The following is a 27,305-nucleotide window of genomic DNA, read 5'->3' on the forward strand; positions in this document are numbered from 1 at the left end:
GTTCAGTGAGTGGACAGCATAAATATATGATCTTCTGCTATGCAACGCTCCATTATCGTGGAGACCAGGTCGGCAAGTATAAATAAACACTATTTACAACACACAGGTAAAAAATTTAACACTATCATCGTCAATATACTTCATTTTTATTCTTAGCACCATACTGACTTAAGTATCGAAAAATCAACGGACCCCAAGGTCCCCCATTATTACTATGCAGGTGATCGCATAAGCATTGACCGAGTGAAATTATCCAGGCCCACGAAATACAACATCCACAGTGATTATATGTAACATAATTTTTATTTAAATATGACTATTGCTCAACTCTTATGATAGTCATAACATTAATTTTTTAAGAAAAATTTTAGATATAAACTTTACATTTTATATCTTTATTTAAAAGTATATTATTTTATTTTTTTATTTATATAATAAAAATGATTTTAGATATATTTATAAATAAAATATGATAAAAATATAAAATAATATATTTTTTAAATGAATGTAAAACTTATGGTTGATAACGCTCAACTTTTAGGGCAGGTTTGAGACACAAGACAAAACATAAAATTCTCATCTCATCTCATCTCATCATTACATTTTTTTCAAATCCTCATATAAAATATAATAAATAATTTATAAATAAAATATGATAAAAATATAAAATAATATATTTTTTAAATGAATGTAAAACTTATGGTTGACAACGCTCAACTTTTAGGGCAGATTTGAGACACAAGACAAAACATAAAATTCTCATCTCATCTCATCATTACACTTTTTTCAAATCCTCATATAAAATATAATAAACAATTCAACTTTTTCAAATCCCAATACACATTTTTTAAATCCCAAAATAATAATAATACTAAAACATAATATTTTAAACTTTAAAACAAAACATAAAATTTTCATATCACCCTCCAAACCTTCCCTTAATAGAATTTCCCTTAATATTCTATAAGACAGAAAAGAAAAAAAAAATAGAGAGAATGAGTCCCATCAACACCTCACCGAGCCCACGCACTTCGAATCCACGCGATCACACTCTCTCTCGGAGATGAAAAAGGAGGGCGCGGGAGTTCGAAATCGCCAAATGAAGAGGGAAAATTACGTCCACTCTCCTTGAGACTGGAGAGAGTGGGACATTTGTGCTTGCTTTACACCCATTCTATGCCCTTCTGACCTCCAAACCCTAACAAAATCTCACCCTATCTTCTCGAACCCACTTCAAATTTTGTGAGGATGGTGGCGCAGTCTCTCAAATGCACCGAAACCGAATCGGAGGTTTTTACCAGGAGAGTGAGCGCTAGAATCAAGGAGAAACAGAGGGCCGACAAGGAGCTCTTGGTTCGTCGGAGAGTCCTGAGTGACCAGAAAGACGTTGGTGGAGGCGGTAGAGGAAAAAGCGTCAAGCATTGCTATAAAAGGGCGCGTGCTGATAAAACTGCAAACGGAGAGAATGCGAATGTGGAGCTGGAAAAGACCCACAAGGGTTTTGAGGTGGCGGCCGAGCCCATGAATCGGAGTTTAGAAGCGACCGAGGCTGGTGCCGCGTGTACGTTTGAGAAAAGTGACCATGCCAAGGTGAAGGAGACCCTGAGATTGTTCAACAAGTACTATCTCCATTTTGTGCAGGTGAGTGTCGTCACTTTTTGTTTCTCTTTTCGGTTCACGCTGAGCGGATCACTCAGCATCTTTTTTTTTTTTTTTTTGGCATTGGGGGGGCAGGAAGAGGAAAAGAGGTGTGGGAAAGCGGAAGCAGAAAGGAAAGCTTCCAAAGCTTCAAAATCTAAGGTTAGCATCCACTTCAATCAGGTTGTTTCGTGCATGAAATTATTGCGTAGTGGTATAGAAATTATTTTTAGCGCTTTGATGTTGAATTTTGAAGCTTCATGGACTCTACATTGCAATTATTTATCTGCTATGTTTTTTCCTACGCTATATTTAACATACCAATTTGTGCAGAAACGAGCTGCACCAGAAGATACGAAGTCCAAGGCGAAGCGACCTGATCTGAAGGCTGTATCTAAGGCAAGTCAACATTTGACGAGTGGACGGTTCTTTCTTAGAATCATGGCTAAGTTTTTCTATAAACAATTATACTATTAGACTATTCATCGTAAGTTCGATTTCACTAATTGCAACTGATAGGCTTGACCAGTTGTCATTTTCAAACAATGTTAGGTTAATTTTACATTTGCTCTTCTTGTAGAATATACTTAGTGTGAGATATGAAAAGTAATATGGTCATGTTATGGTATCAAGGACGATGATGATAATGCGCTCAAGTTCTTGGTCCTTCATTGGTCTGCAGTCATATCCTGATTTATAATAATGGTGACTTCTTTTTGTTGTGGAGAATATGATGGTAAACTAATTATCATTACAACATTCTGATAAAATGAGCCCTTTCTTTCTCCAAATGAAAATCTCTGGCAGATGATGGAGACTAATGAAATATTGTACTACGAGAAAAGAATTGGTGACATTCCAGGTTGGTTGCTTGTTCTTCCATTGTATTTTGGTATTGTTCATTTTAGCATGTTTTGAACTCCTTGTCTATTCTGAACCCCCCAACCCACAAATTGTTACCCAGAGGTATTGATAATTGCTCATGATGGCAGGTATTAAAGTTGGGCATCAGTTCTATGCTCGTGCCGAAATGGTTGCTGTTGGATTTCATAGTCATTGGCTGAATGGGATTGATTATATGGGGCAAAATTACAAGAAAGGGGTAATTCAATCATTTTGCTTCTTGGTTAAGGGATGCCTGAGAATGCAATCCATTAGCTTTCCATACATTTTCTTCCTGTAATTTTTTGTTTTGCATAAAGTGTTGGAGTACCAAGTACCGTGGTCAAATAGTAGTTGATATAAGGTTGTTGTATTTATTAAGTTTTTTTTTAAGTTGATATTGGTCGAAATATATACAGATACATTTTATTTGTAGTTCTTATAATATATTCAGGTTAGGAGAACAAGAAATGTTTGTTGCATTTCTCAAAAGCATTATAAATTATATAACTTTGGCTAATTTGCTTTCATATGCTCTATGCTTTTTTAATAGCTTTATGCTTTATATTTTTAGTGCTCCCTTGCAGCATCATTTCTTGGGATACACAATGACTCGTGGAAATCCCAAGTCACATTTGGGCCTACCCTCCGTAAGGACTAGTCAAGGTTACATTTAAAGCACATTGAAGTAATTATAAAATGCAAGAACTTCTCTCTCTCAAGAAATGTGGCATCCTATTCACCATCCTCCCATATTGAATTCAGGGCATTACAATCTCCCTCCAGTAAATTCCTAATGTTCTTGTTTGACCATTCCGTTGTAGGTGGTGTAGCTTAAGTCTCCAACTTATGGTTGAGATTGATTTTGATACCATTTGTAACACCTTAAGGAAAGCTCAAGTTACATCTAGACCAATACTTACAAAACTAGCCAAGGTTACAATTGGAGCCATTTGAAATTATTATAAATTGCAAGAATTTATCCCTACCAAGTAATGCTAGAACTTATTCAACACCCTCTCTTACTAAATTTGGCGTACTAGAAGATGCTAACTTATTTACAATTTGTGTAAGTAGTGTATCTAGTTGAGGGCCTGGCTTGAAAATTAGGGATTTTAGGTCCAATTGTTCCAAATTACCCATGCATGTGAATCGCAACTTGATACTGTGCATATGCTATGGAAGTAAAAACAACCAATCTCTTTGCATTTTCTTGGATGTTTTGGTTTTTCAGTTGATCTTTTAGCCTCTTATATGCTATTTTTTTTTCTACACTGTTATATATGTGTTAATGCTGCTATACTGTAAATCAAGGACTAAATAATTAAAGGCTATTCCTAATTGAGTAGTCTCAGTCCTTGTTGATGTAGTTGAAAGTTTAATGTTCTTCAGGTTGTGAATTGGAGCTAAAGTAGAATTAATGAAAATATTTATTTCTCTTTTGGAAAATAGGAGTACATGAACTATACCTTCCCGCTAGCTGTTGCCATTGTATTGTCTGGAATGTATGAGGATGACTTGGATAATGCTGAGGATGTTGTGTATACTGGCCAAGGTGGACATGATTTAACTGGTAATAAGCGTCAAATTCAGGATCAAAAGATGGAGCGTGGGAATTTGGCGCTCAAGGTGTGTATTTTGAAATGGATAGAGTTGACCTCCAAATTGGGTTCGAGGAAACCTCCAACTCATCTACAAATATGACAAGTGTCCATTAAGCATGTGACAAGAGCATGCCTTTTTTTAGAAGTCTTAACTTTAGAAATTGACATGTCCCTCCATTAAAAAAACACGTGTTTGTCACATGCTCAAGGGACAAATGTCAATTTTTCAAATGGGTTGGAGGAAATTTCCTTCTACCCAGTTTGGATGAAAACTTTGTCCTTTTGAAGCCCTTCTAAGTTCTTTGGATATTTTTCTTCATATACTCACTTCATACTATTAGTTGACCCAGAAGCTCTCTTAAGTTCTTATTTCTATGTGATTTTGTTGGTTAAATGATTATGAGGGAGAACCATTTTACCACAAGAATAAGTGAGTCTCTGGAGTGCCCTTGGAATTTGAAACAATATTGCTTGACTTGTACCTACTTCGGCCTCAATTGCAGAATTGTGTGGAGCAATGTGTGCCAGTTAGAGTTGTTCGTGGCCATGAATCTAAAAGCAGTTACACTGGTAGAGTTTACACATATGATGGTTTGTACAAGGTGATTCTAAGCATTTGGTATTAATTTATATCTCTCGATGACTTAGGTCTTGCATTAGTGTAATTTACCCCTTGATTATGCTCATTTTCTTTCCTAAATAGATCCAAATTCTGTATATATCTGCTGTTAATTTGAGTGAAGTAATGTAACTAGAGATAACTGATTGATGTATTTAGTTTTCTTTTGCAATATGCATGTGGCAATTTTTCTAGTTTGGAATTGAAACTGTTTTCTCTCTCATAAATTTGCATTGATCATCTAATAACTCTTTATTAGAGCCAATATTTTGTTAGGCCTCCTTTTTTCTACTAGTTGCATGGAAGCTTCAATGTTTGTGCATAAAATTCATGGTTTCTTCAATTTTTTTGAATTTAAAATACGAGAGACAAAATGATACATTTTTTTTCAAGATTTGACTTCCAATAGAATTTTTTTTATAAGTAAGAAGAATTTATTAATCCACATAATTAGGCAAAGCCCAAGTACACATGAAGTATACAATAGAAAAATCTAATTACAAGCTAAGTGCTATGAAAAACAGCTGTTCCATTCAATACAATGGTAATAAGGAGGTGGAGGTAGCAGGTGGTATGGATAGTGAAATGGAAGATCACTGGGATGAGCCCATCCCCTTAAATTCAATGCTCCCGCTGAAAGACCGGACTCTAGCCTCAGATTGGGTTCTACTTAAAGCCAAGGAGATTCAACAGTGTGTAGGACTACCATGTACTGGTTTTGAAGATCAATTTCTGTCCCTACTTGCCGTGATTGAAGCTGGACAGTCCAATCCAGCCATGAAATGCCACTCAGCCAAGAAAAGGGAAAAGGAATTAAAGCGACTTACTTGCTCGGTAAACTACGAAGGAAGTGCAAGTCATGGTGGGACGAAGGGTAGGGCAAAGTCAATGGTTTAATGGAACTCAAAATAGTCTTGTGGAATTTTAGGGGGGCTGAACGAGCTATAGAAGCGTACCAAATAAAAAATCAGCTTTGTGGTTGGAAAGTGAATGTAGTACGTTTACAAGAGACAAAAATGGAACTCATCTCCCTCACTATAATACGAAGCTTGTGGAATTTTTGTCATGTGGGATGGTTGTCATCTAAGGGGGCTTTGGTAGGTATATTGGTGATGTGGGATAAACGGGTGGTGGAAAAGGCAGATGAGTGTGTGGGGGAATATATAGTGGCTATTTCTTTCAAGAATGTGGAATATAACTTTCAATGGTCTTTTGTCGGTGTTTATGGTCCTGACTCTAATATCACAAGAAGAAGCTTGTGGGATGAATTGGCAGCTCTTTGTAGTTTATGGAGCCTTCCTTGGTGCATTGGGGAGATTTTAATGTCACACGCTTCCCAAGCAAACGAGTAGGAGGTCCTTAGTTCAGCAATGACTGATTTTTTTGATTTTATTTACGAGCAAGATCTTCTGGACATCCCTTTAGTTGGTGGAACCTTCACATGGTCCAGTAATAGAGAACATCCAGCTTGGTCAAGACTTGATAGATTCCTCATTTCGCCCGATCGGGAAGCACACTTTTCGGATCTCATTCAGAAACGACTTCCAAGGTTCTATTCGAACCACTTTCCCATTCTCATTGATTGTGGAGGTATCTAGGGAGGTAAAAAATATTTTAAGTTTGAGAACATGTGGTTGAAATTTGAAGGATTTGTTGAGAGAGTTAGACAATGGTGGTCGTCCTATCATATATAGCGCAATCATAGTTGCTTGCATATAAGCTCAAGGCTCTCAAAGGAGGACCTAAAGAAGTGGAATGAGCAGATTTTTGGAAATGTGGAACACCGAAAAAAGACCCTCAACAAATTATAGGGTTTGGAGGATGTGGAGGAGGGGTCTCTCTGAAGAAGAAAAGACTCACAAAAAGCAAGTGATCTCAGATATTGAAGGGATGACATTAATGGAAGAGATTTCCTGGAGACAAAAATCGAGGGCTCTATGACTAAAAGAAAGGGATAAATGTACCAAGTTCTTCCATTGCATGGTTAATTCACATAGAAGACACAATGTCATTGAGTCATTATTAATAGATGGGAGGAATACTTCGAACCCGTCAGAGATTACGGACCATATTACCTACTTCTATGAACAATTACTATTGGAGCAGTTTTCTTGGAGACCATGTCTAGATGGCCTTGTTTTTTAGTGGATTGATCATCAAGAAGCAAGTTGGCTAGAAAGGCCATTTGAGGAGGTGGAGATTTGCAAGGTAGTGTGAAGTATGACAAGTGATAAAGTTCCAGGTTCGGATGGGTTCACTATGGCTTTTTTTAAGGCATGTTGGGAAGTAGTTAAAGATGACCTCATGAGCTTCTTCCACGAGTTCCATGAACGAGGTAGTTTTGAAAAAAGCCTCAATGCTACTTTCATTGCTCTTATTCCAAAGAAGCTGGGGGTGGTGGAACTTAAGGATTTTCGTCCGATAAGCTTGGTGAGTGGATTGTACGAAATCCTTTCGAAAGTATTGGCTAATTGATTAAGTACGGTATTGGAGAAGATCATTTCCAAGCCCCAAGATGCCTTCATATGAGGTTGACAAATTCTTGACTCTGTTCTCATTGCCAATGAATGTTTGGATAGTTGCCTTAAGTCAGGAGCTTTAGGGTTACTATGCAAACTTGACATGGAGAAGGCTTATGATCGAGTAAACCGGAACTTTTTGCTACATATGCTTAAGAGGTGTAGCCTTAGGCTTCGTTTGGTTCCTCAAATACTTTCAACTCATCTCAACTCATCATTACAATTTTTTCAAATCCCAATACAAAATATAATAAACAATTCAATTTTTTCAAATCTCAAAATAATAATAATATTAAAAAATAATATTCTAACAATATTTTATTATCTCAACTCAACTCAACTCACTTCAACATCCAAACACAACCTTAGAGTGAGATGGCGTTCTTGGATCAAATTTTGTATATCCATCGTACAGTTCTCCATTTTTGTGAATGATACTTCAATGGGCTTTTTTGAAAGCTCAAGGGGACTAAGGCAAGGTGATTTCCTATCTACATTACTTTTTGTTAAATGATTGCATGTCTCGTAGAAGGTGGATACTTATCTTCCTTTGTAGTAAGGGATGCAAGATTCGGCACACTAAAGATGGCCCACCTCTTATTTGCAGATGATACTCTTATATTCCATGGTGCTAATTACAATCATATTCAAGCTTTGCGAGCTCTACTACTTTGCTTTGAAGTGGCATTGAGATTGAAAGTGAATCTCGCTAAGTCAAAATTAGTTCCAATTGGTAATGTTCCTAGAGTTTTGAGCTATGCCAATATTCTGGGGTGCAAAGTCTCCACCTTGCCAATGAAGTATCTTGGTCTTCCCTCGGGTGCTTCCTTTAAGTTGCAATCTATCTGGGACAGGGTGTTGGAAAAAAAAGGAGCGAAAATTGGCAAGTTGGAAAATGGTTTATTTGTTCAAAGGTGATAGTGTTATATTGATAAAAAGTACTCTTTCCAACTTGCCTATTTATTTTTTATCTCTATTTCCAATACTATGCAAGGTGGCTAACCAAGTAGAGAAGTTGCAACGAGATTTCCTATTTTTTTTGGGAATAGATGAAGAATTCAAGTTTCACTTGGTGAATTGGGATACGATTTGTACCCCAATACGTGAAGGTGGGCTGGGAATTCAGAACTTGTTGGTTTTCAATAAAGCTTTATTGGGTAAATGGTTGTGGAGATATCACAATGAAAGAGGAGCGTTGTGGAGAGACATCATTGATTTAAAATATGGTCGATCATGGGGAGGATGGTGCTCGAATGAGGTGAGTGGATCACATGGGGTGGGGCTTTGGAAAAATATAAGAAGAGGTTGGATCGACTTTCATCGATATACACGCTTTGCAATTGGGGATGGTTCCAGAATTAAATTTTGGAATGACCTTTGGTGTGGAGACCGAAATCTTAAGGAAGCCAACCAAACTTTCTACACCATTGCATGACAATAGAAGGCGTCAGTCTCAGAACTCATGGATCTATCTAGTGGTTATCCTCAATATCATTTCATTAGAGTTGCCTAAGATTGGAAAATTGACACATTTACAGATTTCTTCAATCTTGTGTATAACTATAAAATAAATGGAGGCACTGATATGATGTTGTGGTCACTGTCCAAGAAGGGGAGATTTACTGTTTGAGCATACTATAAGTCCTTAATGACACATTCTACAAGAGTATTCCCATGGAAGAACAAATGGAAGACTAAGGCTCCTAAAAAAGCTTCTATGGTTGCAACTTTGAGGATTGTGAAAGGACAATGGACGAGCTTAGAACTTTTTTTCTTCATACTTTATTCCATTGATTGATTGTAATAGACTTTAATGGCATGAACATACATGATTTCCTTGTATCTTTAGACATCCATGCATAGGTGTTGCTCTTGTATATGTCCGTGTACTTGGCTTCGCCTTTTTCAATAAAATTCATATTTATCGATAAAAAAAAACAATGTATGGAAGAAAAGATCTCTAAACCCTCCCATCAAACGTTTCCTATTATCAAAACATCGGCCTTTCCTCTCATTCAAAGTACACCACATTAGACATAAATGCATCATCTTCCAAACAACCGCAATTTGATGATTGCCCTGAATTCCTCTCCAACATAACTATAAGGGGATGTTTGGAAGTAGTTTTCATCTTATCTCATCTTATTCCATCTCATTTTTTTCCCAAACATCACTCAAACACAAACATTCTCAAATTAATCATTACAACTTTTTCAAACTAATTATTACAACTTTTCCAAACTTTCAAACAAAAAATAAAAAATAATTCAACTTTTTCAAATCTTAAAACAAAATTATATTCTAACAATATTTTAATTTTATAATATTTTTTATTTAACTTTTTTTCTCTTTTTCCAAAACTTCATAAAACATTTACTCAAACTATCTCACTACTATTCGCAAACTATCTTACTAGTATTTACAAAATTGTCAATTCATTTCATTTCATTTTCCAAGCATCTCCTAAATCTACCAACCTCCTAGGCATTACCCATGCAATACCGAGCCTAATAAAAATTTCATCCCATAAAGCCTTAACCACATCACAATGAAGAAGGTGGTATGCCGATTCTCCATTTCTTTTACACATAAAATACCTATTCATTATAATAACACCGTGCTTTCTCATCTTGTCGAAAGTCAAAATTTTCTCTTGGGAAGCCAGCCAACCAAAGACAGTAATCTTGAGAGGAACTTTGCTTCTCCAAATGCTCTTCCAAGGGAAAACAATAGAAGAATGGGTTGACATAGCCTTATAAAAGGATTTGACTGAAAAATTCTTATATTCCCTGAATGAATCCAAAACAACCTATCCTCCCCTTCCAAGTCTCCAACTTTTAAATTTAGTAATATCCTCACCTCACAATCTTGAATAGCTCTAATTAACCTCACATACCATTGAAGAAAACCAATAGAAATGTCCATATAATCAGCTAGAAGCACCCTTATCCAACACAATCTTATAAAGAGAAGGGAAAACATTCTTCAAAGCAACATCACCACACCATATATCATAACAAAATCTAATTCGTGTTCCCCTTCCCATCTCAAATATGAAATTATTGAAGAAGTCTCCCTAACCATTCCGGATTAATTTCCAAAATCCCACACCATATGCCCTCCTCTTATTTCATTTGAGCACCAACCTCCCAAAATACTTCCATATTTAACATTAATAACATTCCTCCAAAGAGCATCCCCTTCCCGATGATACTGCCACAACCATTTATTTATTTATTTTAATTTTTTATATCCATTTCCCTAAAAGTGTTTTATTGAAAATTCTCAACTTTTTGATCCCCAAACCTCCACAAAATAAAGGGGTACAAATCTTATCCCACTTAATGAAATGAAATTTTTTCTCATCCTCTAAACCTTTTCACAAGAAATCATGAAAAATATTTTCCATTCTATTTGCCACCCTTACATCTAAAGAAAATAAAGATAGAAAGTATGTTTGAAGGTTAGATAAAGTGCTCTTGATTTACGTGATTCTATTACCTTTGGACTAATAAATCATTTTCCAACCAGCCAATTTACATTTAATCTTTTCAATAATCCCATCTCACATTGCCTTGGTTTATGAGGAACCCCCAGGGGAAGACCAAAATACTTCATAGGCAAATATGACACCTTACAACCCAAAATAGTAGCCAATTCTCCTAAATTATTAACTAAGCCAACATGGACCATTTTAGATTTTGATAAATTCACTTTAAGGTCGGAGACAACTTCAAAACAAAGCAAAATAGCCCTCAAGGAACGAATTTGACCGGGATCCAGCCCACAAAGAATCATTGTATCATCGACAAAGAGGAGATGAGAGACATTTATGCTACCATTTGATGAACCTCCCACTAAAAAACCCAAGATAAAGCCCCTATCCGCTACCGCCTTCAACATTTTACTCAACACATCCATTACTATAATGAACAGGAAAGGAGACAAAGGGTCCCATTGTCTCAAACCTTGAGAACTATTAAAGAATCCTTCAAGAGTGCCATTAACTAGAATCGAGAATCTGATAGTTGTGATGCAATGTTTTGTCCACTTACACCATCTCTCCCCAAAACCATACCTACCGAGCATATACACCAAACAATCCCAATTAACATGAGCAAAAGCCTTCTCAATATCCAGTTTACAAAGAATACTTGGGCACCGTCTCTGAATCTACTTTCCAAGCATTCATTAGCAATGAGAACTGAATCATGAATTTGTCTTCCCATAACAAAAGTATTTTGTGACCTCGAGATGATCTTTCCCATAACTTCACTCAAACGATTAGCTAAAACCTTTGAAATATGTAACCACTCACCAGACTTATTTGACGGAAATCTTTCACCTCCATTGACCTTGCCCTTTTTGGAATAAGGGCAACGGATTTAGCGTTAAGACTTTTCTCAAATTTCATTAACGAGTGATTCAAGAAAGATCTTCATGATGTCCTCCTTAACAATAGTCCAACAAGCCTGAAAGAAAGCATTTGTGAAGCCATCTGGGCCCTGTGCTTTGTCTTTGCCCATCTCTCTTAACACAATAAGCACCTTATCCTCTTTAAACGATCTCTCCAACCAAGTCACACTTGATTCATCAATCGAATAAAAACCCAGCCCATCAACCTTTGGCCTTCAAAAGTATTGCTCCGTGAGAAACTTATCATAAAAGTGAACAATGTGATCCTTAATTTTATTGCTGTCCAAAATTAGCCTACCTTCCTAATGAAGGACCTCGATGGCATTATTTCTTTAATGGGAATTAGCTACTCTATAGAAAAACTTTGTACACTTGTCCCCTTTCTTCAACCAAAGAGCTCAAGATTTTTGTTTCCATGAAATCTCCTTCATAGGAGTATTTTTTCCAGCTCAGACTCAACAACAATTTTCCTTGCCTTGTTTTCAATTGAGAGGGCCCCATCAACCTCTTTTTCATCAAAACAATGCAACTCCTCAAAAAGAATATTCCTTTGTTCAATAATGTTCCCAAAGACTTCCATATTCCATTTTTTCAAATCATTTTTTAGGGCTTCAAGTTTCTCAGCTAAATGAAACTAGTAGTACCCAAAAACTGATGTGAGGACCACCACGATCTAACCTTGTTCGTAAACCCAACTTTCAGCCACATGTTCTCAAAACACCAAGATTCACCCTATCTTTGTGCCTTCCTGTACGGGCAATTCCTTTGCATTGTAATTGATAGAACGAGAAAGTCTTTTAAGCTCCCTATCACTTTTAGAATCAGATCTAGCTAAAAGGGGTTATCTCGCTTCAATGGAAATAAGATGAGATTTAAACTGATCTTTGAAACCTTCACAAGAAATCCCTACACAATCATGAATTCCATCTACCTTATGAAGAACCCAATGTGAATGTAAACCAGCCCATAAAGGCGCTAGAGGCCAAGAACATATAGGGCTAGTCTTGTCCCCAGAATCCTCCAATATGTTTATAGAAGCACCTATCCCGGACTCCTTGCAAACCAGCTGCAGATCAGGCACCTCCACAGACCCATAATCCGAGAGCACCTCATGATCTAAAAGAACCCCATCATCTTCTTCCAAAGTACACAAAACCCTTGAGGAAACCACAACATCATTTACCAGAGGAAACATCCTCACCATCAGCAGGTGCAGCAACATTTGAAGGTATCCCTATAATTGTGTTGACATCATAAGAAGATGACTGTGGGCAGACAAAAGTCTGTGAAGGACCGTTGTTGCCTTGAGGATAGGCAACCCATGGCCCAAACCCATATCAACTTTGATCATCAGATTGCTTACCTTCTCCATAACTCCTGACATATCAGCTCTAATAGCCCACAAATGACAAAATCCCTTCAACTTCCCCCGCCCTCGAGTAGCCATCGAAATGCCCACCACCGCCCATACCAATCTTCACAAAATGACAATTGTCAACATGTGGAGCAAGTCGTTGACCATTGTCACCGTCACCGTCACCGTCACCCCCTATTGCCTTACCCTTTTTTTTATTCTTGACTACCACCACAACAGAACTGCTTCCTGTCGGTGAACTCGCCGGTGACCTCAAAACCAGCATATGAGGCACCTTTGAAAGGGAAGGACCTCCCCACATTCGCCCCACTACCAGACCCCACTCCACGTTGAACCAGAGAATGCTTGGGATGAGAATCCTGCACTCTGTTTGCATCTTCAAAAACAGTGGCTTTGAAACCAGCAACAAATCGAGTGTAATATGCAAATCCTTCCCATTCATTCATCCATTACCATTTGAGCCTTCAGGGATAACCAAAAAACCCCTCCTTCCATTCCTGAATTCAGCCAATTGCAAAAAAACCTTCGCACCGGAAAGATTCTAAACATTCCTCCACAACCTTTGTTACCCATGAAGCCGACGACCCACTTAGGGAAACAAACTTAACCATCCTTCTGCTATTTTCAGTAATACAAATGCTATTTCTGCTCTCTTTCGAAAACACAAAGGTCTTTGATTCCACCGTCAATCGCCTATCTCCCTCCATCAGAAATTTAATTTTGAAAACCTGATGGCAATCTTGCAAAATACGTTTGATCCTTACTCTTCCCATGATGGGACCTTTTGACGATATTCATTAATCTGAGTTGTGAGTTTTCGTTTTGCATTGCGTGCATTTTGCTATAACTTTGTTTCTTCTATAATTTGTGCTTTCTATTAACAGGTTGTGCAATACTGGGCAGAGAAGGGTATTTCTGGATTTACTGTATATAAGTATCGCCTGAGGCGGCTTGAAGGGCAGCCAATTTTGACCACTAACCAGGTTTATATATATCTTCTTTAATTGTCTGATAGACAACTATTTTTATTAATAATTTACCTAATTACTCTTGCTGAGAGGTTCTGCCATCTGGTATATAACATTAACCATATAATCATAACTAATAAAAAAAGAGCCATATAGGTGCATACAATTTTGGATATTCTCTATTGCCACAAAATGATAAAATTCACTCAGTTCTTAGCTAATGGTTGCTGATGCTGCGGCAGTTTGAGTTGCTCTCTGGGATTGTTGATTTCCTCTCTAAACTTGAAGTTCATAGTAACTGATTCAGAACATTTATTAGCTTATTTACTTTGACTCATTTTCAACACACTGGTTTTGACCACATTTCTTTAATTGTGTTTTTTTAGTTATTGCCTTTAGGTTTTGTTAGAACATGCACTTGTTAGTGTTACTGTGTTAGGGATTAAGTCCTACATTGGTTAGTAGTTTAAAAATTTGAAAACCCTTAGGTTTAAGTTTTTAAGTAAAGTGGTGTTCCAAAATGTTATATTAAGGTTCCAGTTGGAGACTTAACGGCTTCAGTAGAAGACTTCCCTGGTGTCTATCTCCTAAACAAGTGGTATTAGAGTTGATGGTGGGTGGCATGGTGGAACTTTTCTTTTGGTGGTAGTTGGAGTAAGGATGGTGGCCATGTATGGTTGATGAGTCTCTTTTGTAGTAGGATAAGGATATGGTTTACGTGTTGAGAGCTGAGTGCTGAGGTTCTCTCCGTACACTTTTGGCTTTTCTTGGTTTTTGTTGATTTTTTTCTGTTCTTGTTTCTGGAGTTTGGGTTGTCAATGGTGATTTAGCATGTAGTTCTGTTGGTTGTTAGATTCAGATTGGTAGTCCAGTTTGGTGATTACCAACTTGGTGTTTTTTTGTTGTTGTTGGTTTCGATGGGAATGTGCAGAGATGTTTTCATTGAACATAAGTTATTCTCGTTTAGGAAGTAGAATGATAGATGGTGGAGTATAACTGAGAGTAGCCGTCGTGTAGTGAAATATGTATCATTGGATCATGAAGCTTTGGGGTGGTTGGGCTTTACAGTGAAGGAGTGTGCTGCTCCCTTGGTTTCTTCTGACTTTCTAAGAACACATAGGAAAGGAAACTCAGTGTTAATGGTGCAGAGGGGATGCAACCACAATGGTAGTTTTTTTTCCCTTTCGGAGTTTGGACACGATAAGAGGGGGGGTATGATAGTGGTATCGGAAGGGAGGAAGGGTGAGGGATGGAGGATTTTTGAAGACACTATTAAGGAGCTCACTTTCTCCTCCTCTGTTTGGAGTGGGAGAAACAGAGGAGCCTGTGTTCTGGGGCCTTCTCAGGCAGGCAAGATGAAGGGACACAAGGGAGGTGGAGATGCTCCTTCGTCGATGGCCTTGGGTTCTCGTTCGTATCAAGAGGTGGTGCAAAATGTACTGCCTCACGTAGTGGTCCCAGACACGTCCAGTACAGAGATCGTGCGACGAAAGAAGGAAGATGGCAGTGAAATGTTGGGGCTAAATGAGGAAATGCTGTTACAGTCGTTGCCTGAAATGGAGGAGAAGATTGGGTTTCTTTTAGAAGATATTTTTAGTCTTAAACGATGCGTTAAAGGGAAAGAAGTTATGAAGATGGGCTTGGGTCAGGTGGGTAAGACTTCTCATGCGCAGGCTGGGGCCGTAATGGGCCCTGGGTAGGGGTGGCAATATGTGACACGACTCGTTAACCCAACACGAACACGACACGATAAAAGCGGGTTAGGGTTTAGCCTTAACGGGTTCGGGTCAAAACGGGTTGACCCGTTAAGACACGATTGCTTAACGGGTCACTAACGGGTCAACCCGTTATGACCCGTTAAGAAAATTAAATTTACCTTTATACCCTTAGACCTAAAGGGTAGGGAGGACGCTCCACTTCCTTCTTCAAGTTCTAAATTTGTTTAGATCTGTATTTTTAATTTTTTATTATATTTGAGATTGTAATATTAATATATATACATTGTATGTTTTGTCTATTACATTTGGGATGTAATTTTAATAATGAATATTATTACAAATTGTGTGGATCATATTTGTTTGGATTGTAATTTTAGACTTGTAGTTAGTTTTTTATTTTTTATAGATATTATTTATATTTAAATATTTATATAAAATCAATTAAGTCAAACGGGTCGTGTCGTGTCGTATCGTGTATGTCCAACCCATTAACGTAAACGGGTTGAAACGTAACGGGTCGTGTCGTGTTATGTCGTGTCAATTTATTTCTTATTCATTAACGGGTCATAACGGGTCGTGTCGTGTCAACCCGTTATCTTATCGTGTCGTGTTCGGGTTTAGAATTTTGACACGAAATCCTTAACGGGTCGTGTTCGTGTTGACCCGTTAAGTGTAATGTACATACCTTGACACGACACGAACACGACCCGTTAACACGATTTGACACCCCTAGCCCTGGGCCTAGTCAACAGAGGTCTGGCCCAAAGAAAGCATGGGTGTCTCGGGTGCCTCGGGCGCAGACCGAAATATCGGCTCAGTGCATCCCTCCTACGGCGCCGATACGCATAGTGCCGGACTCCCCACTGGCACAGAAACTTTCGCCGGACACCGTCGACTACCACGGTGAGTCTGTACAGGCACTACACTCCGGTACAGAAGTTGGCAAGTTGGTAGACACTGTCCAGACAGTGTGCTCCTCTCCCGCGACGCCGATATGGGTTTCGCTGGACTCCACACTGACACGGAAATTTCCGATGGACACTGTCAACCATCATGGTGATTTTGTTAACACAGACTTTGTGATTGGTGAGTCGGTAGAGGTGTCGGCAAAGGATGGGTCTTCGTATGTTGACTTGCCGTTGTCGCCTGGGGTTTTGAAGACACAGAGTCAGTCGCACGGGGTGGGGGAAGGCACTGATGGGATGCTTGTGCTATCAAATATGTCGGAGCATGAAGTTTCATTACAGGGGCATGAAGTATTGTTGTCGCATGGGGTTTTGAAGATACAGAGCCAATCGCACGAGGTGGGGGAAAGCTCTGATGCGCTGCTGGTGCTGTCGGAGCATGCACCAGTGGTGAACCAATTATTTTTTGGCCGAATCTAGGGGTGAACCAGTTTTAACTTGTAGCTCGGAATTGGCTTTACTTCCTTCTGATAGCATTGGAGAGGAGGGGGCTTCTCTAACTCCTCTGTGTACACTTCCTCCTAAATATGGGAGTTGCCCATCAAATTGGGTCTTCAAGAAGGTAGAGGAGATTCAAGCAGTGATAGTGATTTCTTTTGGAGGTTATGAAGAACAATTCAAGGCCCTTCTTATAGCACTTGAAGCTAGCCATTCAAAATCAGCTTCAAAGTAGGATAGAGAACTTAAATGGCTAACTTGTTCTATTAATTATGATGCGAAGGAAGGGAGTGGAGGAAGGGATAGATTGAGAGGGAGGGGCAATCTAGGTTTCTTATGAAACCTAAGATTTTATCATGGAATGTACGTGGGCTCAATGATCGCAATAAACGCCTTCGTATCAAATCTTTATTGCGGATGTGGAAGGGGGATGTGGTTTGTTTTCAAGAAACAAAGTTACAATTCATTGATAGAAGAATTGTACGAAGTTTATGGGGGTACTCGTATGTGGGTTGGGCTTATTTGGCTTCTTTGGGAGCCTCAGGAGGAGTTCTAATAATGTGGGATAAAAGAGTGGTAGAGGTAATTGAGTGTATTAGAGATTTCTCGGTTGCGACGCGGTTTAAAAATGTGGTTGATGGATGGGAATGAGCGTTTGCAGGTTCCTATGGTCCTAATGTAGATAGGCACAGGAGAAGGTTGTGGGAGGAGTTGGCGGGTGTATTTTCACTATGGGAAGTGCCGTGGTGTTTGGGGGGTGATTTTAACATTACGAGGTTTCCTAGCAAACGTTCAGGGCACGTCCGAAATTCTGCGGCTATGGAAGATTTTTCTGAGTTTATCTTTGATCTAGACCTCATGGATCTCCCTTTGGTAGGAGGAGAGTACACCTGGTCAAACGGGAGGATTTGGTCGAGATTGGATAGATTCCTTGTCTCTCCCTTGTGGGAAGCCCATTATCTGGAAGTAAGCTAGAAATAGTTAGCTCGAGTTAGCTCAGATCATTTCCCTATTCTTCTAGATTGCGGGGGTATTCACAGGGGTCGCCGATATTTTAAGTTCAAAAATATGTGGCTATCAGCGGATGGGTTTGTAGAGAAGGTGAGTGCTTGGTGGTCATCATATCAGTTTGTTGGTACTCCAAGTTTCATTTTTGCAAGCAAGTTAAAGGCGCTGAAACTAGACTTGAAGAAGTGGAACTTGGAAGTGTTTGGTCATATTGACGATCAGAAGTCTGCAATGTTGGAGGAATTGCAAGAGTTAGAGCGCAAAGAATTAGGGGGAGATACCTCGGAGGAGGTGGTTTTGAGGAAGGGTATAGTTATGGCAAACCTGGAAAGAGTTCTGTTGGCAGAAGAGATTTCATGGCGTCAAAAATCCAGGGCCCTTTGGTTGAAAGAAGGGGATAGATGCACTAAGTTCTTTCACAAAGTGGCTAATTCACACCGGTGTAACAATGATATTGAGTCGCTTCAAGTAGACTCTCGGGTGATTTCTTTCCCTCCTGAGCTAGAAAACCATATAGTAAACTATTATGAGAACCTTCTCACGGAATCGGAATCTTGGAGGCCGAAGCTTGATGTCTTGCCTTTCGAGGCAATTGACTCATAGAGAGCGTGTGATATAGAGAGGCCTTTTGTAGAAGAAGAGATTTACAAGGTCATCTCTGGTATGAATAAGGATAAAGCACCGGGTCCGGATGGTTTCTCAATGGGTTTTTTCCAAACCTGTTGGGATATTGTGAAAGGTGATGTAATGCAGGTCTTTAATGAATTTCATTCTTCCCAAAAGTTTGAAAAATCTTTCAATGCGACTTTCATTGCTCTCGTTCCCAAGAAATACGGGGCTTCGACTATTGAGGACTTCCGTCCAATAAGTCTGATCAGTAGCATGTATAAGATTATTGCGAAGGTTCTGGCCAACCGGCTTAGCCCGGTGTTAGAGCATATCATTTCCAAGTCTCAGAACGCATTTATTCGAGGGAGACAAATTCTTGATTCGGTACTTATTGCAAATGAGTGTTTGGACCACAGACTTCGGGAGGGAGGATCAGGTGTTGTGTGCAAGCTTGACATGGAGAAGACGTATGATCATGTGAACTGGGAATTTCTCTTATACTTGCTTGAGAGGTGTGGTTTTGGGGTTAGATGGAATTCATGGATGCGTCATTGTATTTCCACGGCCCGATTCTCAATTCTAGTCAACGGCACACCTGCTGGTTTTTTTGATAGTTCACGGGGTTTGCGGCAGGGAGATCCTCTATCCCCACTTTTATTTGTTATAGTTATGGAGGCACTAATTAGGATGATGCAGGCTGTTGTTGGAGGAGGGTTTTTAGCTGGTTTTCAGGTGGGCAATGGCTCGGGTGGCCTTATTATCATTTCACATCTCCTTTTTGCAGATGATACTTTAGTCTTCTGCGAAGCGGACAATAGCCAAATTCAAACAATACGAGCATTGCTACTTTGTTTCGAAGCAGTGTCAGGGCTCAAAGTGAACCTAGGTAAGTCTGAAATGGTTCCTGTGGGTGCGGTTCCTAATATCCTCAGTTTAGCAAGCCTGCTGGAATGTAAAGTGTCTTCTTTTCCAATGAAATATCTGGGCCTTCCATTGGGAGCAACGTTTAAGAATAGAGCTATTTGGGATGGGGTGATGGAGAAGATAGAGAAAAGGTTGGCTGGATGGAAACGAGTATATTTATCAAAAGGGGGTCGCCTCACTCTTATTAAGAGTACATTCACTAACATTCCCACATACTTTCTATCCTTATTTCCTATGCCTGCATGGGTGGTAAATCGGATGGAAAAACTTTTTAGGGCATTCTTATGGGGAGGCATGGGGGAGGAGAAGAAATTTCATCTGGTTAGATGGAAAACAGTTTGTGTTTCAGTTGTGAACGGAGGGTTGGGAGTGTGTAACTTGAGAACTTTTAATAAAGCTTTATTGGGAAAATGGCTTTGGAGATATCACTTGGAGGAGGGAGCATTGTGGAAGGAAACTGTTGATGCTAGATATGGCGTCGCTAGGGGAGGGTGGTGTTCCAACGAAGTAAGAGGGGATATGGTGTGGGTTTATGGAAGTTTATAAGGAAGGGGTGGCCATGCTTCGCAAATCAAATCTGTTTTGTAATTGGTGAGGGCAATCAAATAAGTTTTTGGCGGGACATGTGGTGTGGAGATCAAACTTTGGAAATGGCTTTTCCGGCACTATATCGTATTGCAGTTAATAAGGAGGCGTCAGTAGCGGAAGTGCGACTATTTTCTCATGGCTCGTATCAGTGGAACATTCTTTTTAGTAGAGATCTACATGACTGGGAATTATCTATTGTTGCAGATTTTTTCAGATTATTATATTCTACACGGATCCCTATAGCACAACATGATCGTTTGAAATGGAGATCTAACAATCACAAATTATGCACAGTGAATGCGTATTATAATATCTTGACATCTCAAGATAATACTCCGTTTCCTTGGAAGAATATATGGAGGTCTCGTGTGCCTTCTAGAGTAGCCTTTTTTGTTTGGAGTGCCGCCCTTGAGAAGATATTGACCACGGATAACTTGAGAAAGAAAGGATGTGTAGTCATGGAGTGGTGCTACATATGTAGAAAGAATGGAGAATCGGTGAACCATCTCTTACTACATTGTGAGGTAGCAAGGGCATTGTGGGATGAGATTTTTTAAAGGGTTGATTTAGCTTGGGTTATGCTTATGAGAGTGGTGGACCTGTTGGGTTGTTGGAGGAAGATGCAAGGTTGTCATCAAGTGGCAATGGTATGGAAGATGATTCCGTCGTGCATCATGTGGTGTATTTGGACGGAAAGGAATGCGCGCTGCTTTGAAGATAAGGAACACACACTGGCCGAGTTGAAGAAATATTTGTTCCACACATTATTGTCTTGGCTTTCCGCCATTGTATTACAGGGGGGCAATGTTCATGATTTTGTCTTTAATCTATCGCACGTAGAATGTAATTAGGTGTTCTTTCGTATACTTCCTGTGTACATGGGCTATACTTATTTCACTCATATATATAATATTGATCTTTTACTTATCAAAAAAAAAAAAAGGTAAAGCCTTTAAAAGTGATCCGAGAAACAATCCAGAGGCTGTGTTAAAACTTCCATTCAAAGGGAATAGGCGATGTGGTAGACTCGTGTGTGAGGGATGTTGGTGGAGTATATATGTGTTATTATACAATTTTAGGCCTTACATCTAATAGTAATAAGAAGTGTGAGCACGGTCATTTTCAGGCAACTAATTCCCATATATCTCGTTGTGATAGTGTGGGCTTGGCCATCTGAGTTGTCTATTACGATTATATTTAGAGTTTATTGGAGACTAGTCAAGTGTTATTCTAATTTAATAGTCTTCAACTCCCGCAATGCGGGAAAATAATTAAAGTAGAATAGTTAAGAGGTGAGGAAGCCAACTGGGCAAATAACAAATGAGTCAATAGCTACAATAAGATGAAAGTCTTTTTTCGTTATTGGAAAAAGTAATAATAAAATGGTAGAATACTTAAGTGTAGGAAAGTCAAAGAGACAAGTACTGGGAAATCAATAACCACTATACGATGCATATTTTTCCTCTCTATTGAATTAGTAGTCATAAATGGTAGGAAACCTTTTGTCTTCAAACCTTTTTTTAATCTTAATGTCAAAAAAACGAGTGGGTTTATTAGGGTAATAATGACAATACAATGAGAAGTCTTTTTTAGCATGCAAAGGGTTGGGACAGGTCAATAAAAATAAAGTTAAAAATAAAATAAAATGATGAGGTGCTCAATTGAATACAAAGGAGATGCATCAGAAATTATATAAGTAATAGATTTTTTCTGATCTGATGTTTAATCGTCTTTGATGACATGTTTGGCCTTCCATATTGAATCAGATACCAAGTAAAATTTGGATGCAATGTATCTTGTTTAATTGTGCTCTTGTTTTGTGAAAACTTTGGATCCCATATTCATCTAGATTAGTCTTATTGGCTAGCCAATGAGTCTTTAATGAAACCTTTGTTTCAAGTAGTTTCACTCTTATTGTAGGTTCACTTTTCTTTTGGACGCGTACCTCAATCTGTGTCCGAAATACGTGGGTATGTAAAGAACAATGTATCAAAGATCTTATATATTCTTAGTTGTAAACTTATAATTGTGCTTAAGATGTTCTACTTTCTGGTTAAGGTTGGTGTGCGAGGACATTACTGGTGGTCAAGAAAGTCTTCCCATTCCAGCTACAAATTTGGTTGATGATCCACCTGTTGCACCAATAGGCAAGTTGAACTATCAATTTTGACACCTTTACGATGGATACTTATCTCATGTTATCTTATCTTATGTAAGAGTTTGTGAGTGCATGCTTGCCTGTGACATGTCTTAGACTCTTAGTTGACTCATTGCATGGTTTCAGTCCGTTCTAAGCTTACCCTTGTTAGATCCTTCTTGCTTGATTTAATTGATTTGTATCCGCAACAACCTTGTTTTACTGACTTCATTAGGTCCTTGGTTTTGCCTATTTTCCAAATTTGGGTTAAATTTCTTTGTTTTGAGGTAGATTACATCCAAGTTTGCCATGTTGGCTCGAGGCTTGTAGGTTGGCAAGAGAGATCATGTGAATGGGAGGAGCATGGAAAAGGAAAGCCAAAGGTGGGGAGGCATGCAACTAAACAGAATGAAAAGTTTGTTCCCTTGAGGTTGGCTTTGCTAAGGTTTTATGACGAGCTGAGATATTGAGCTCAAGTCCAAGCTCCAGTTGTGCATGTTGCGAAATAGCTTGGATGAGCATCTTAACAAGCTCAGCATATACTTTTCTTGAAGTTTAGTGCAACCAAAATGCATATCTCTAGCATTTATTTAACTATTTTTTTTCCAAAACCTGTATTAATTGACCTTAGTTACTTGAAGTTGGTTTGCTGCCTCAGAAAGAAAAGTAGGGATGGCTAAAGCTTTGCATTTGTTCTATAACGTCTAATTATTAGTCCTTTTTTTTTCTATGAATAAATTATTTGTTTTATTCCCTATAAATGATTTATTCCCATTATTTTTTCAACAGCCACAAAATAATGTGTTTTTAAAGAGGACTGGACGCCGGAATTATATTAAACAATGTCATCCTTGACTTATGTGTAGTTATGCTTTCTTGGTTGTAGTAGCATCCTGTCTTTTTATTATCTGCCTTTTGCATTCTCTTTTAGTACTGTTCTTCAGATTGAGTGAGTGTGCTTTATTTCTTATCAAGTGCTATGCTATGCTTGCTACATATTAACTTTCAGGTTACAAGTATTGCAAGTCTATTCAAGTTGAAAAAAATGTAAAGCTTCCCACAAATGCCACTGGATGCAGTTGCAAAGGACACTGTGTGGACCCCAAGATTTGTGCCTGTGCTATGCTTAATGGCTCTGACTTCCCTTATGTATCACGTGACGGTGGCAGGTGAGAAGTGAATTCATTTATAGCCTCAATTGAATTTGCTTACTTATGTTTAGGTGGGAGGACTTTATGAGCTTTAGAAAATTTACGTGTTAGTAGTTTATTTGATGGGTCCTACTAATGTTGCACCTCACAGATTAATTGAAGCCAAGGATGTTGTCTTTGAGTGTGGTCCAAAATGTGGCTGTGGACCAGATTGTGTAAACCGAACGTCTCAGAGAGGACTGAAGTATCGACTTGAGGTTGTCATTTGTTTAAGTTTCCTAAAATGTTCATCGTGTATCTTAGAACGGTCAAAATATTCTAATTAATACCTGAAACCTATTGGTGGTGTCAACAGGTTTTCCGTACCCCAAAGAAAGGTTGGGCTGTTCGATCTTGGGACTTCATACCTTCTGGGGCACCAGTTTGTGAATACACAGGAATACTTGTCCGGACTCAGGATTTGGATAATGTCTCTGAGAATAATTATATTTTTGACATTGACTGCTTGCAAACAATGAGGGGTCTTGGTGGAAGAGAGGTATAGCTACCTGAACTCTAGTAGATATTACTTGTTGAATTTATTATTATCCTTTGCCCTGCTAAGCCTTCGATCATTCATGTTGTTTTACTTCTGTATTGGATTTTAGTGCTAACTAAAGTATGAATCACAAAGTTTTAAATTCTTCTTGAAAGACAAGAATGTATTTTGAAGGTACTTAGAAGAAAAGTTGTTTGCATATCTGACTTGTTCCTCCTCCATTGTTTACTAATATGATCTCATTAATTAATTTCAAAGAGACGAATATCATGATTAATTGATGGGAGTTCTTCTATGGTGAAAAAATTAAGGGCTGGTTTGGATTTAGTGATGATATGAGATGGTTTTAGGTGAAAGTTGAAAAAAATATTATTAGAATATTATTTTTTAATATTATTATTATTTTGGGATTTGAAAAGTTGAATTGTTTATTATATTTTGTGTGAAAATTTGAGAAAGTTGTAATGATGAGATGAGATGAAACACTTTCCGAATCCAAATGGGGCCTAAATAATTTTATATGACCTATTAATGAACTCACTTATTTTTCTTCCTTCAATGGCACCCTGAATTTATTTTTTCCAACATCTTTTCCTTAACAGAGGCGACTACGAGATGTAACTGTATCAACAATCATTTCTTCAGGCCGACCTGATGACCTGAAATCTGAGACTGTGCCTGAGTTTTGCATTGATGCAGGATCCACTGGAAACATTGCCAGGTTTATTAATCACAGTTGTGAGCCTAATCTTTTTGTCCAATGTGTTTTGAGCTCACACCATGACATCAAACTTGCTCGAGTAATGCTATTTGCGGCAGACAACATACCTCCTTTGCAGGTTATTCTCTTAATCTCTTTCTCTCTCGCACCCAAACACAATTATTAGTCTACCTTTGCTGGGTTTTGTGTTCAAATATGGATTTTGTTTAAATATGGATATTGAACATTCGCATGTCTCTCCATCTGCCACCCCTCACGATCAAAGGCTTCGAAACTAGCGTTGGTGAAAGCGACAAGCACACTAAAGTGCAAATGCCATCACACGTTCAGTTGATGTAAAGTGCATATTTTTAAAGATCAATATGTAATAGCAAAATATTCATAAAATACAATATAAAAAAAAGTTTAGAATGGCAAGATAATAATATATTTGGCCTATTAACTCATTTTGTTAAGTGTATTATGCAACATGACAATCAAGATCAACTAATTACATAAATTTAATCATAGCATTTTATTTACTGCTCTTGTAATTAACAAAATATACACTACAATGATACATGATAGCCGCAATCAAAATAAAGTACGTGGTTGAATGAAAATATTCCCAAAAGGCAATCCCCAAAAAAAATGCAGGAGTTGTAGGTATCGACTTTTATGCAAATATAAGCAATACACAATTTTACTTAAAAAATTAAAAAAAAAAAGAAGCAATATATGCAATCTGAAAGTATATAATCATCCTCATCATTAAGCATAGAACCATCATCATCATCATCTTCATTATGTACTTCATCTAAATTGATGGTGCTTGACAAACATTGATGCTTAAAACTGAGTACTTTTTTTTGGAAAAAAGGAAAAAACTACAAAAGCACACTTTGTATGCTTCAAATTCACTGAAAAAGGTGTGCTCTAAATGTGCTTCGCTTTTTTCGCTCTGCACTTGAGGGTGCTTTTACTAACACTGTCCAAAACATGGATAACTTTTAGATCCCGTTCTATTTATTTACAAAAAGTGATTCTGATCTCTCTTTGGTTGATGACAATTGGTGCAACATGTATGTGTTATAATATAGTATATGGTTAATTAATCATCATAGTATGTGCACATGTTGACATCATGAATTTGGGCATGGTTCAAATTTTTAAACTGTTAACTTTTAACTTCTTATTCATCCTTTTACATATTCAGAAATGAGCCTGTTTTTAAAAATTTCATATGCATACTGATAAGGTTAGAGGAATATACAGGTATATGCTTACTTTAAGCATACTAGTTGGGGCACATGGAATGCCTTTGATATTCGATTTGGTTGGAGTTATATGATTTATAGAGCCTGTGCCAAAGTTATGACATACATTGATTGTCAACTCTGTTATTAGCAGAACTGCCTGATAGGCAAACAGCGTGTTTTCTATTGCCTTGCTGTGATATGTACAGAGGATATCTGTGAGTGAAGTTTGAAGTAACCAAATCCGCTGTTTATTGCTTGTAGGAGCTGACATATGACTACGGCTATGCCCTTGATAGTGTGTATGGCCCGGATGGGAAGATAAAACAGATGGCCTGTTACTGTGGGGCTGCAGATTGTAGGAAGCGCTTGTTCTGAAAAAGAACTTCCCCCATCTGCTCTTTTTGCCCAACATCATTGGTTGCACCAACCAACATTTGTACACCGACTGTTGTTCACCGGCTTCTACTGATTTAACCTTTACATTCTGATTGCCCCTTTTTTGGTGGTTTTAGTACACGTCATTGACCGTGGGTGCCACTGCATCATTACCTGGAGTTACCCATATACTGATTTTGTAACTGAGTGAAGAAACTAACTTTTGATATAGAAAATTTTATGAAGATCATGACACCACACTTGTCAAATTTTTTTTTTTTTTTATATGAAGATCAATGAAACGCGTGAAATAAGTTGGTAGGAATTTGATCACGCACAGCTTGATCAGCTTTTATTTTGATTTTTTAATTTCAATTATATTTTGTTACTCAAGGTTTTGTTTCTTACTTTTAGAGTGAAGGTTGCCCACTTGATTGCATTAACGTTCAACATCTGCAGTTCTGCAATGCTATTATGATCTATATATCTTATTGTTTAGTAAACGCTTTCTAATTTGATTGCTGTTGGACAAAATGGCATTGAAAGTTCATTTTTCTAAGGTTCTCTTTCTGGGATTTAGATAAAACAAGTGGTTTAGGCGAGAAGCCTGACAAGGCCTACTATTGAATTGACAAAGCAGGTAACTTGCTTCTCAGGGAGGGGAGGCACATCTTGAACTGATCCCATTCTTTGGTCGGAAGACGATGAAGGAGCAACAAACTTAAAAGTGCACGCGAAGGTCGTCTTTATACAAATGATGGACACCAAAATCAGGAGGCACTACAAGATGTCTTTAGCTGAAGACGGACAGATCCAAAAAATGCAAAGAACAACATGCACGTTCATCATCAGGCCACACGAAACAAGGTTAAAA

General features: G+C 38.2%; 1 protein-coding gene across 1 annotated transcript; it reads left to right on the plus strand.

Annotated features, from left to right (window-relative positions):
- Positions 1-1,010: 1,010 nt before the first annotated feature.
- Positions 1,011-26,788, plus strand: LOC109001855 (histone-lysine N-methyltransferase, H3 lysine-9 specific SUVH4). The gene is made up of 15 exons (XM_018979329.2): positions 1,011-1,641; positions 1,735-1,800; positions 1,972-2,037; positions 2,446-2,500; positions 2,631-2,740; positions 3,973-4,149; positions 4,628-4,726; positions 13,938-14,036; positions 22,192-22,241; positions 22,330-22,418; positions 23,418-23,577; positions 23,711-23,816; positions 23,915-24,097; positions 24,700-24,936; positions 26,318-26,788. The coding sequence occupies exons 1-15, from the start codon at positions 1,249-1,251 to the stop codon at positions 26,429-26,431; spliced, it is 2,004 nt and encodes a 667-aa protein (XP_018834874.1). The 5' UTR covers positions 1,011-1,248; the 3' UTR covers positions 26,432-26,788.
- Positions 26,789-27,305: the final 517 nt, after the last annotated feature.

Source organism: Juglans regia, chromosome 10 (assembly GCF_001411555.2).
Source record: "Juglans regia cultivar Chandler chromosome 10, Walnut 2.0, whole genome shotgun sequence".
Taxonomy (NCBI): domain Eukaryota; kingdom Viridiplantae; phylum Streptophyta; class Magnoliopsida; order Fagales; family Juglandaceae; genus Juglans; species Juglans regia.

Bases quoted from the DNA above. Each gene is read 5' to 3' on its own strand.
- LOC109001855 (XM_018979329.2), top strand. From the start codon at position 1,249: ATGGTGGCGCAGTCTCTCAAATGCACCGAAACCGAATCGGAGGTTTTT. The intron at 4,727-13,937 runs GTGATTCTAAGC...TTCTATTAACAG, and splicing joins CATATGATGGTTTGTACAAG to GTTGTGCAATACTGGGCAGA. The intron at 23,578-23,710 runs GTGAGAAGTGAA...TGCACCTCACAG, and splicing joins GTATCACGTGACGGTGGCAG to ATTAATTGAAGCCAAGGATG.